The 13101-nt window shown below is 49.3% G+C and overlaps 1 protein-coding gene across 4 annotated transcripts in view; it reads right to left on the reverse strand.

The window, feature by feature from the left end:
- Nucleotides 1–13101, reverse strand: part of LOC124220916 (protein O-mannosyl-transferase TMTC1-like) — a 144767-nt gene that overhangs the window by 39062 nt on the left and 92604 nt on the right. For all 4 annotated transcript variants that reach the window (XM_069137037.1, XM_069137036.1, XM_046630359.2 and 1 more), the window contains exon 7: nucleotides 9437–9540. In XM_069137037.1, the coding sequence (XP_068993138.1) occupies nucleotides 9437–9540 (104 nt within the window). The remainder of the gene's footprint in view (nucleotides 1–9436; nucleotides 9541–13101) is intronic.

The following is a 13101-nucleotide window of genomic DNA, read 5'->3' on the forward strand; positions in this document are numbered from 1 at the left end:
TACCTAAATTACGCAAGGATCGTACGCGTACGCGGAGGTTTCAGGCTTCTTCGAACAATTTGAAACCGAGCAGGGTTCAAGCACATCCTGCTGGTATAATTAGCTCACAATTACCAGCTCGGATAAATTAGCTCAAGGGTGTGCCGGGGTGAGAGTTGCGGTATTAGTTGCTTACCCTCAGAAGCGTCTCGAGCGCGGATAGCTAGGTAGGCGTGATATTGTCTGACAGGACGCGTAATTATTACCCTCGACTAATCGGCACGTGGTAATTCCGTGCATGTTTGTGATCAAGAGAAAAACACGCGCGTGTTCCACGCTCTCGCTCTCTCTCTCTCTCTCTCTCTCTCTCTCTCTCTCTCTCTCTCTCTCTCTCTCTCTCCCTCTCTCTCTCTCTCTCTCTCTCTCTCTGTGCTCTGTTTATTCTCGTTTTGGTCCTGTTCGGTCGTTCTCTAATCTCTTTCCTGTCTTACTTTGAGCACCTTTTTCTTTGTCTTTGTTCTCTCCTTTTGTTTTTTTCTTTTCTCTGTTAGTTAGTCTATAAGTAGCCTTAAGTGTTCTGTGTAGCTTTCTTGTATTTGTCCAGCATTGTCATGGACATAATAAATAACTCTTCTATTCTATTCTCTACTTCTCTCACTGTCTCACTTTCCCCCGCACGCGTCAACGACTGTATGGTAGAGCACTCGTCAATGATGACTCAGCAAATGCATCGACAAGGAAACATCGAATATTCATAAACGACCCATCGCCCGTAATGCGAGTTTTCTAACTCGACTATGTATACTGTGGCTCACTAAGTGCGGGCTTGTGTACCTATTTACTTTGGCCTCTACTTCATCGGCGAAGTTTCCTCTCGTCTACTACGTGTCAGAATCGACTGGGTTAAGTGCCGCGGCATCGAGATGGAAGAATTCGATCAATTTCACGCACAGGAAATTCCCCGCCGTATGCAAACAGACCGAGAAGTGCGGCGGAGGAACATTCCGTTTGTTTGTGAGCGGATAGGAATGGAACTGGGCGTTCAGCGTTCAGAGGTCAGACGTAATTTAGGAAATATACTCGACTTCCGAGCACACGAGTTCCAACGCTTTTGTTTTACCCGATCAAAAAGATCGTACGGTCGGGTAAAAAGGGATTTGAAAAGAGGCACTGGGCCAAAAAGCTTAGCGGCTTACTTCCGGCGGGTTGCCGGTTCAGGACAGACGGGATGGAGGGATGATGATGGAAGAAAAAACCCACCAGAGTAAGGCGCATACCTATATACGCGGATACAACGGTGTAACGATATTAATCAATGCCCAAAAGAATTCTTCACAAAGTTGGAAAGAACAATGGTGGGAAAAAGTTAGCACTCGAAGAAAAAACAATGAAAATATAATGTATTCTAGCTGCCGCAGCGGAAGCTCGGGTTCCTTTTCTCCGCATAATCTTTCTTACACAGGTCCTCCAACCGCATGGGCCTGCGGACATTTTTATTTCGTTGACATGATTAACGACCCTCTCTTTCTCTCTCCGTATTGTGCAAGTCCCTCGTACAGAACATCCGAAGAATTTCGTTACCACACTGCGGATGTAATATACAGTAGACGTTATCAAAAAATTAAAGATTTTTTTTTTCAAAATTCAAGTCGAAATTGTTATTCAAAATGATGACAAACAGACGCGTCGATTTTTTGGATACAGTCAAATATACACAATATCATCATCATTTTTGCGATATGCACACGGAACGTGATTACGCAACGTTGTTCGAGTGCGGCTTCCGACTTCCTTTACATTCGGCAGATGTGTCAAAGTGGAAGGCGTCACCCCCTCGTCATTCGACAATGTATACGACCTCTTCTACTACACCCCCGGTGTACTTGAAAGAGGTTTCGCCTCCGCCCAACTCCGTTTTGCAACACAAACGTATCAAGTGTCCCCGATCTACTCTCTGACTCGATACATCGGTCGCAATCTGAATACGACCGCGCAGCCGGCAAATTTGGTTGGCCGAAGTTTGATCCGGCAAAAGTGAAGCTTGAACCGGAATTCCAGGCCTTTGAAACTCGTACTAGCTGACAAAAAGAGTGGACTCGAGACGACGACTTAACGGCGTGCGTGCTGCGATTTTTTTGCCGGAGCAGGAGCGTTGGCCTTTGGACATTGGAACGGGAAGTCGGTACCGTTCTTCGGTTCTTCGGCATCCCGTGAACCGCGTTTTTAACCCAGTGCCCTCGGAGCTAGCTCAAAGGGCTTGCATTCCGGGCCTAGGGTGTAAATATAGATCGAGGCGAGAGAGAGCTAGACGAAGGTGGGTACATGGAAATTGATTCACCATCAGAGCGTCGCGTCCGGGCTCGAGACTTGAGAGAGAATTGATTAAGGGGTACGTGCCTGGAGAATGAAATTAGATGTAAAGATAAATAAATCCAGTGAACCGACTGGCTTCCTGGCTACCGCCTCTCTCGCTCCCGGTTCTCGTGCGAAAACGGTTCTGCGCCTGCGGCCCGGAGTTCCGTGGCCCCCGAGATTGTATCGAACTTTAAAGCGGATGGATTTGAATATTTTCATTTTCCCGGTTACCGGGTCCCCCGTTTAATGTCACTCGTTCGTGGATCGATGTTCGCCATTTTCGCAGCCGCACGCCGTCCTCGAATCGATGGCTCTCTCCAACAGCTTTCGTTAATTCTAAGCATCCAAAAACGTCGCCCTCTCCTTACTCCTGTGCCTGTATCGATACCGGTCTTTAATGAAATCATCCGCCCGACTGATTGTCCGCATTGATTCCCTACATCGAATCCCCCCATCGCCGAGCTGTCCGACTAAATTAGACCCCATAACTCGTACTCGGGTTATCGTTTTCTCCCTCAAGCTCTAAGGGATTCAAATTGGTTCTATCGAATCGTTATCTGTCGCAATAATCGTCGCCATAAATTTTCCCCCGAATTTTCTGTTCCAATTTCTGTGATTTTCTTTTTTTTATTCATCCTCTCTTCGTCCTGTCGCGCCGCAGTAGTTTTGAAACGAAGTTCTTCCCACGGGGAGATGTTCTCCCTCGACGCTAACATCCACCCCGGTTTTGTTTTTCCTTCTCGATATGAACGCTGCCGAGTCGAGCTTTTAAATCTGTTCTTGGGGTGGAAAAGGGGGAGGGAAGAAGCGGCGTATTTGTATCGGGGTGTCAGATTCCATTTCGGAGGCTCTCGGTGTAAATTCAAGAGACAGCTATCCGCGGAGAACCTCTTCCCCAAAAGTGCGTCGACTTTCTCGATCTGAAATCCGAATTTTCCATCTCCTCGTCCGCCCTTCGCACCCCCTCCACGCCTCCGACGAGACGCCAAGGACGCCCCGAGGCTCGGATATATCCCTCTGAAGCCTCCCGACGGGCTAATATTTCAAATGTAATTGATACGTTCCACCGGCGGTCTCCTTTTCATCGAGTTTTGGCGGCCTGGCTATATTGGCGTAGGCCTGGATCCCCCTCGTTTCCGCCGATCTCGGTTTCCCCTCGGCGTTCTTCGCCCGAGGAAGGTGCCTGGCTGCACGGGGGGAAAACCGCGTCGCCGTACGCCGATTCGCAGTTGAGTGTTGCTTCATCATTTATGGGCCGCGTGACAGGCGGGAAGCCGGCAGGTTTTTGTCGCTGCAACTTCGCCTCGGTTAAAGCCGAGAGATTCCGCACGCGGCGTAACGTTGGCGGAACAGAAAAAGCGTCGACGGATAAGACGCGCGAGATATGAGTGACAAATTTTATCTTCGCTGAGGTGTATCTCATCCCAGCGAGTTGCGGTGCAAGGAGACGGGCCGAATTTCGACGCCGTCTCTCAGACGGGCATTACTCGCAACGTTATCTTGGCAAATAGAAATTTCGCCGGAGTGACAACGCCGCTGTTTATCCTCGGGGAAAGAAAAAACATCGATTCAGACGCTGGCGGAATTTCCAGTCAGTGATCTTCCTTCGAATCGAGTAATTCAGTAGAGGTATTCAGTTTGTTAAATTGGTGCTAGAAAATTTCCACCTCCGTCAAATTACAGATAATCTTGATAATCGGGGTGTAAGCTGGGAGAATTTTACCGCCATAAATGCCCGCGAGTGAAATCCGCGTGGGAGATTTAGATAACCGATCGAGCGGAGGGTGAAATTCATTCGCTAAACGAGCTGGTTAATCGGCAACTAATATTTCAGACCGGATGCAGAGGCATCGAGGAGGGCGTACGAAACTTTCGCTACTTCAAAATTACGCCGAGCAAGTCGAGGATGTCGATCGACTTCACCTCGGTTCTGTAACGACACCCCGCATAAATACCTGCATCTGGCCGTAGGAGGTCGAGAGTCTGAATTTACACCCTAGAATTTTCCCAAGGGGTCGCAGCAGCGCCGGCTTCCCCGAATTGGCAAACCGGCGTTACTTAAAATTAGCATCATCGTTTGAGCCCTTGAGGCTCGCCAGCCGAGGGTTGGCTGAACAAGGTGGTGAAAATTTTACTGCAAGGCGATACCACTTTTAGCCGGAGCCTTCCTTTGATCCCTGATACCGGCTCTCCTCCACCCCTGACTTTCCTCCTTCTCCCCCCTTGCGCCCCACACGCGAACATTCCGCCCCTCGAATTCCCCCGAATTTCTCGCGGGCTTGTAACTACCGATGCGCAGCCCCCGAATTTCGTTACTCGTGAATCCCTTTCTCATTTTCGCCAAAAATCCTCCCTCGTCGCTAATTGTCGGCTCGTTTTGACGGTGCGCTTGTACAATATATTCCGGAGAGCGAAGTGATCTTTGCGGGAGAACCGGGTCGCAACCCTCTCCTCACCTACCGGTCGGCGGGTATTAAGTTTTCCAGTACATTCGCCGCGCACTGATAACGGTGTAACTTATCCATTTACGTCCCGGGTCATTACGCCATAACTGGGCTAATTTATGGAGGGCAGAGTCCCACCTAAATCCGAGCACGTACTCTCGCGCCCCGCCAGTTCTGTCTCGCTGCCGCGTCCTGCAGGACGGACGGCTCCATGGGGATGGGGATGTTCGACCACCTACCTATACACCCACATAAATTCACCGAACTCGTATATAAACCCGTCATGTTGTACTCGTGAAATTGGCAAAAAATTCTACACACGGTGCAGAACGCTAGTCGCAGATTATTTCCTGTCCCGGAATTTTACCTCCCGGTTCCCTGTGTATTTTTTTTTTTTTATCTCTTTTAATAAGCTTGGCGAATCTTACGCAGCTAGCATGACTGCCTCGGATCCAGATCCACTTGACTGATCAATGATCCGTCCACTGATCTCAGGGTACAAAAGAAGTGATACTTGAAGACGAGAGACACGGTTTAATGTTCGATAACCGCGACCATCAAAGATCGAATAAAAACTACCATCTGAATCGAAGATGGATCATCCAAATCAGAGGCAAATCCGATGTACGACTCGATTAATGAGGTAGTCGGGGCCAATAACACGGTGTATCAGGGTCAATGGCGAGATGAAAACCCTGCAGAGTCTAGCCAATGGTTGTAATTCGCTGAGATAAATTCAGAGCGAGCTCGCTAGTTTCCAGCAGGATAAAGGAACGGCAGGATGAAAATGGCCGTCGATGAATTCGAGATAATGCAGTCGGCCGACGGAAAAATTCTAGTAGCTGACGGTGAATTTTTCTGGAGTTAAGCGTATGTAAATGTCCGCGGTAAGTTTTTCTACAGCTTCTGGAAGAAAAACACACCCACACACGATCAAACGATAGTCTTCCGGGTTCCCAAGAGCGCGCAGCTGGGCAGTGACCAGGTTTTTCTAAACCTGCCGAACGGTCAACCGCCTGCATCGCAATGCTCTTCGACTTTGGCGTCTGGCTCTAGCCAACGTGAAGACCCCGAGGTTGGCGGGTAACTTCCGTCGTGAGTGTTGAGTAGGCTTGTCGTGCGGTAAGGAAAGACGAAAAGCCAATGGTGCTCGGTATGCACCGAGGCCAAGACGCCGGCGGCGCTCTCTCTCTCTCTCAGGTCTGAGCCCTGTTCCCGGGCTCCTCTCACACCCTAACCTCTGGGCGATGGAGACTAATTGGACACTCTGTCGCCACGTGGGTCGCTCTTATCATTCCCTCGGCTTTATCAGCAGCCCCGTTGTTGCTGGTTTCACTAATTATTTTCGTCCGACAGAGGGTCAGACCGATGACGGCTCGGAACAACTGACTCTAAATTCTGCATGGCTGCTGAGTGGGGGGGGGGGGCTCTTGACCCTAAAAAACTCGGTTATTACCAGTGCGACATGCGCCGGTTAATTGGAAGGAATGATTATTACAATACGATTCGTCATCCGGCTCTTGCGGTCGGAGTAAATTTAGCGATGTTGTAGCGAGGATTGCCAATCTTTTACCTTTCACTGGGAATTCTTTTCTTTGAAGACCGAACGACGCAATCTCTGTAAAAGTTTAAAATAAAATTTACGCGTACTTTTAATGAGACTCGGATTTCCATCGCTGTCTTTCGGACTTCAAATGCTATTTGATACGGGGACGAAAGCTGGAAGGGTATCAGATTTAAGCGGGTCTAGCCAGCAGCACTCTTTTAAAGTTGAATTGTTCGATACCGGCAAAAATGGAATGAAAGTAGACGAGTACTGGAGGGAAGTATTTATTATTCCGGATGACATTTTTGCACCGTCGAAAAGCCCTGCTTGGTTTTATTCAAAGCTGCCGAGAGCGAACGTAGCATTCGTCTCGGTGGGATAATCCCTCGGAAGTATATCAGCCTCATCGTGCGAAAACCAGGAATAACTTGTCAGTTATTCGTCTAATTCTGGCGGCTCTCTCCACTGCGGGAGTTTTAACATTAAATTTGGAGTGAGCTTTCCGTCCGGCTTCTATGTTGGAAACGGGATGAGAATACTCGACAATTATTTCAAATTCTAGACGTTCGCTAAACGTGACCTGGATTCCGGCGTTATTTGTCGCTCCCGCGTTATTGTCAGGCGATGAAAAACTTGAAACGTAGGCTGATGAGAGGCTTCGGCTTCCATGGAGGAAACGCTTTCAATATCAGGCGCGGTGCTTTAATTTTGCTAATGAAAAACTCGGGGGCCTTGTACATTATGTACGAAACTCGGCGGGACGCACGTCACGGACAAAAATGTCCACCTTATTCCCTGTAATTTCTGATCGCGAGAATATACGAGAATGTGACATTGAAGAATCAGCTACAATAATTACGCGAGAGATGAGCTGACACGAGGCTGATTTGATCCCTGTAATTTTCACCTAGCGAGCTTTCCACGCAGTAATTTGAACCCGGTGAATTCGAAGATCTGAGCTTTTTCGTTGATTAGTCTAATGGTTTCGAAAAATCCCGCGTACACCGAAATTTGGCAAATCCGGGCAAGTCGCTCTTCGCACGAAACAGTAATTCTCCATCGCCTCGGAGAGAAAAGATAATTAGCGCGTTTTTCATCGTGCTTCGCGATTACTGTCAAATAATCATCAAAGCTCGGGGGCTTCATCAAGCTAAAAAAAACTCGCCGTTCCAACTGTGCGATATGATTTTCCCTCGAACGATTCTCAGCTCCGGGGTTTCCGTTTCCACCCCTTTGACACGCCCCACCCCTCTCATCCGGTGTTCAGGAACCGCTGAAACCCGCTTTCGGCACATCACCAACGTTTAGTGGTCTCGTAATAATTCCCAAATCAAGCGACTATATGGAGTGTTTATACCCGTTTCAGCCCGAGACGCACGTTCAAAGTTCACGTCCCCAACTCGAGCAGCTCAACCCGCTGACGTTGATTACCAAAGTAGTTCTCACCGCTGAATACAACCCTGCACCCCTCCCGAACGAAGTTGAGGAAGAGGGTAAGAAGTTGGCGGAAGAAAACATGTACAAAAAGGCTCTTCCCGTGACACCCTGCGGGTTAACTTGGCCGTTCTTTTAGCCCCCGCGGATCGATTCGATCAGCTTTAAAACCGCCCAAGCACGCTGCGAGATTTTTCGAGGCGTACGCTTAGCAGCGTCAGATTACAAAACTCTGGCAACTAACCGGCGAATTCAGTTCCAAAAAAATTTCATCTCCGTACCAAAAATCACCGGATATCCAGGCCAAAAGTGGGTGATTTCTTTAGCCCCGGGCGTCAAGCACGCGTGGTTTTCTCCGCACCGGATACACCGCGCATTTCACATTCCAATGCCGCAGCTGGGACCGGGGCCAAGTTTCAGGACGAGGGTGAAGGACTTGGGCTTGCTTCCAATTCGCCCATCGATACAAAGTGCAGGTATAACGTAAGACCTGACCGTGCCGGCGCGACGGCGTCCGCGGAGGGCGGAGAACGGGGGTGGAAACTAGTCGGGAAGTTGGTGAAGTTTGATAAAATATGTACCTACATTAAGGGTCCTCGAGGCGCGAATGTCGGACGGGGAAACATCTCCGGTCGTCGTCGTCGTCGTCGAGGGCGAAGGCGAAGGTTGTTCGGGAGAAGCGTTATCGACGTATCGACGTGTCGAGCACGCGGGGGCGACAAACGCGAGAAGGATCACACGGCTCGTCCTTGCACGCGACAGGATAGAGGCTCCCCGGGGAGGCGCGTCGCGTCGAGGGCCAAAGAACCACCACCACGCTTATCGCGAATTCCGAACGCTCGCGCCTTCGCGTCGTAGTTCGAGGTTGGAGCTGACACTTGAGCCTCCTGACATTTCGAGTATCCTCGCGTCATTTGAAGCAAATAACCGGCAGAGAAGATCCGCCGTTGAAAATTTGACGAGAATTTCTTCACCGCCGCGCGTCAAATCGACTGTCGACGAGGGAATAAACTCGTCAAATATCGAGTCGGGCCGAATATTGCGAGAGGCAATCCCCCCGGCGTTTTTCGAATCGAATTCGTTCCACTCTGTACATATACAAGCCGACACCTCGCGGCTGGAAATCGCTCGTCGAAACAGGCGCGCATCTGCCTGTATAACAGAAGCTATTCGCTTCATTCCTGCGTCGATACGCGTCCCGGCGTTTAACCGCAACTCTTGGCTTTCAGACCACGATTCCAATGTCAATCCGCCCCAAAGGTACCAATTTGCTTCCGTCGCGGCGAGGCTGGGTTAAATTCCGCCGATGCTGATCACGAACGCCGGGGAAAATAAGGCCAGCGAAACTGTTAAAAACACAAGTTCGAGGGGCGGGCTGCATGGCAGACGTTTCGTCCACGCCCGCGATTCCACCTCCCCCACCCCCAACCCCCTCGAGACTCGGTTTAAATTCGCGGCTTGTCTTCAAGGACCAAAGCCGGCCGAAACTCGCTCGGTGAAACTCGAGTTGGGGGAATGAAATGGGGGGAAATTAATGAGCCAGATGTTGTTTCCTTTTGATTTTTATTCGCAGAACTCACAGTCATACTTTCTCAGCTTGCGTCACGCGCTTTGAATGCCGATAATATCGTGCGATGATACACACGGGCATTATATTGTGAAAGTTGAAACGACTTACCTGACGTGTAGGCACGGATGAAAGGCCGCCGGGTTGTCCGGGGGTGAGAACTTTGGCAGGGAACCGTGGAGGAGGGCGAGTCTCACCACCAGGAGAACTCCGAACTGGAAATAAAAGTAGAAAAGTTAGAAAATTGCCCGAGTCCGGCGCGTGTATGTCGGCTCTCTGATGGCCCTCGACGTAACGAGACTTTGCGCATGTTTTCCCGTTTTCCGCTTCCCATTCACCCCCCTCCGAATGACCCTGGTACATCTGTACGCAATGGAAGAACCGGCCGAAGCTATTTCCCCGAAGAAACAGATGCAGTATAACAAACTTCTCGTCCCTGGGGGTGTCCGGATGAGTGGGGATGAAAGAAAATAAAAACAAAAAGCAAAATATGCTGAGATGCCTGCTCCATGAGAAGAATCGACGAAAAGAGTAAACCGCGTCTAATCCAGAACTGCTATTTCCACACAACTGCAGTCGACTTTCCTTCAATTTTTCTCCGACCATGGTATTGGCGAGGTAAATTTAATCAGGGCGGCCATAAATTTGTGGAAAAAAAAATCCCATCACATTTACAGGTTTTCCATGGCTTAAAACTTAATTTTCCCTGACATGACTCTATGTTCGGTTCACACTCAATCCGGATTGAAGACAAATATTATGTACAAAAGATCAGTTTAAACCAATTTGGTTTCTCGGTGAGAAAAGGCAAACTCTTCGCCTTAAAAAATCATTTCTAATTTCCATGATCAAAAACTAACGTTTTTAGTTTTTTCCACGACCAAATAAAAAATTCTCTGACAATTCCAGGTTTTCCAAGTGCGGGGCCATCCTGTTATCCGACGGCAAAACCAAAGCTGCGACGTCAACTCGGGTCGTATGAGACTTCGATCGGCGGTAAACACTCGTAAGCCGGCCTTGCGACAATCGACTGGACTTCCATAAAAGCTCACGGTGCACGGCGCCTATTGGATGAGGTAATTTGATTTTAACTCTACGGTACGGCGATGCGAATATGAGTCGGTAAATATCGAACGAAAGGGAACAAAGCGGGGTGAAAATAAGGGATAATAAAATGCGTTGTAAAGGTTCGGCGAAAATTCGGATGAAATAGCTTTCGTCATTTGATCCATCGCACGAGGGTAAGTAACGTTGTCGCGAAAAATTTCCCCCCGCGGTTTTCTCTCCGCCGTGACAAAGCTGCCAGCACCGATTCCCAAAGTACGAACGAGACCCGGGATTCGGACTTCGAACTAACGAAGCAACCGTATCGGGTGTAGAAAAGGCTGAAAAATGATTACCTGTAATTCGCGGAGGAGCAAAGTGAAACCCCGGGCGAAGCTCTCGCCGGAATTTTATACAAGGTCACGTCCGGCGGATGCTCGCTTTTTCCTCCCATCGAGACTAATCAGAAGTTCGCCAACGGGATTCGGTCGAGGTTTGGATCGCGGGGTTGAATTAGAGGGTCTCCTTGACGAAGCTGGCGCTTCTTCGCCGCCGTCCTGCGGGGTGTATCAAGATCCTGACCGCCGTCATATTTCCGTCACGTTCCCTCGGACCTCAGTAACCCAATAATTCGACTTCTGCGTCCGCAGCAGCGGTTCGACACCTCGAGGGTCGGCCGGACAATATCTGCGAATCCGGGCAATTCACAACTTCGGAGGATTTAAGTTGCGGTGAAACTCCGTCAGGAGAAGCTAGTCGACTTATATAGATATACACGCACACGGCCGCGAAGATCCAGGTCCCGGACTTCCAGCGGTCACCGGCTCCTGGGGTCACTCCGCATTATGCCGAGAGCCGGGCGCCCGTCCCGAAGGGTGAATAATATAGTCACCAAGCCGGAAATTCAATTTTGGTAAATATCTTATGATCTTCCGCTACCCCTCGTTCCCTGAATAGCTCGGGCAGTCTCGCGATTCAGATTCGGTTCGTGTGTGGGTGTGTGTGCGCAGCCTACAGGGTGGATCAGAGAGGAGAGAATCGAGGCACCTTCCGTTTTCGCACAACCGCGAACCGGTGATTGAAAGGAAAAATCTGCGAGTCGATAATCGGTGGTGAAAGAATATCACCGATCCGATCGAGTAGAAGCTCGGCATTTATCTGGTATCATTTTTTCACTCATGAGAGATTTTTTAAAGGCTAAAATGGAAGTGACAAATTCGTATTATCTTGCTGGCATGACAATAATAATACAATATACACCGGATTTTACCATTCTCTCCTCGCGACGAGCATTCAACAGCTTCGAGTAAATGAACGAATAAATAAATAAGCACAACGCCTGTTGGAAAATCGGAGGGGGATGTTTAGACGCGAGCGCGTTCACGGGAATCATCACGTCACCTGAAGATGCGTCTGCAAAAATATTGCCGCGATTTCCCGCATAATTTGTTAAGCACCACGTTATTCAACCCTCGCGGAGCAATATCGATGTGTTTCACGAGGCTAAACGACTACCGTTTTGCTCTGCAATATGGCTGGGGGAACCGTTTTTGCTCTATCCATAATCATAAACAGAGCGAAAGTGCCCGAAGTTTGAGCGGAATCAGTGCTGAATATTGCCCCGTAAATTGATTAAGAGTAAGTGAGCCGAGGCCCGAATTCTGAATTTTCACGACCTCGTAGCCCGATGAAAAGAAACAAAATCAACGACTTTTGACGATCCAACTCAACTCGACGATCTCTTTTTCCGCGTAGCTGATCCTCCGTCGGTATTTGATTACCTAGTCGAATCGAGACTTGACGACCGTTCCGACCGTAACTAATTCTCGCAATATCTATAATTAAGTAGCTTTCGAAAAGGTCAAGGGGAGATTTTAACACGTGGCAACTAAGGGATAAAAAACGGAGATGAGGAGATCCGTGTTGCCTTCGTTCCCGGTATAAATTGGCACGTGCCTTACACTGCTCGGCCGCGTCTCCACCACGATCATTCCCGGCCGTTTTGCGCCGACGAACCGACGCCTCGACGCTTCTTCGTCGCTATTTTACCACCGTTCGTCCATTGTGAATTCGTCTCGTGCGGTACCTGCCCCTAATTGTAAGCACGTCGCAGCTTGTACGTACCTACCTCGCTATTTCTCGTCCCCGTTAATCTCGAGCCCGAGTGTTAACAGGAGCTGCACGTAATGACCCGGATTTTTAAAGGGCTTGCAATTACCGCGGTGCAAGCCGACTTGTACACGGGCAGCCAACTCGAGAAATACCTTAATAATAATTCACCTTGTACCTTAATAATTACGCCCGGCGTATACGAATTATTTACAAACACTGTGTAGTCCTGTTTTTGCTCACCGAGACGACCCGCGGTTATCGGAAACTTTTCGACCGCAGGTCGGCGGTCAGCCGGGCAGCTTCTAGCAACTTGGTCGAGGCCATAACCTGGCGCGCGACGAGCTTAAAGCGGTCTAGGAACGAGCGCGGAAAGTTTTCTCGTAAATTTCTAGCACTCCGACCATTCGGTAGAGAATATAAGTATACGAGAGAAACGTGCTTTGAACAGCCGCGGCGCGAAGGCAACAGAAGAACCGTACGAAGGCACTTGAGAACCATCGCGTGGCTTTCACTCGTCTCTACATATTATAGGTATGTAACCAGCGGCGTGACTAGGCGTCTACGGGGCCCGGGTCTAGGGTGGAAATTCAGCTCCCTGGACGAATAATGGAACAGATTTT

The sequence above is a fragment of the Neodiprion pinetum genome, chromosome 6, assembly GCF_021155775.2.
Source record: "Neodiprion pinetum isolate iyNeoPine1 chromosome 6, iyNeoPine1.2, whole genome shotgun sequence".
Classification (NCBI taxonomy): domain Eukaryota; kingdom Metazoa; phylum Arthropoda; class Insecta; order Hymenoptera; family Diprionidae; genus Neodiprion; species Neodiprion pinetum.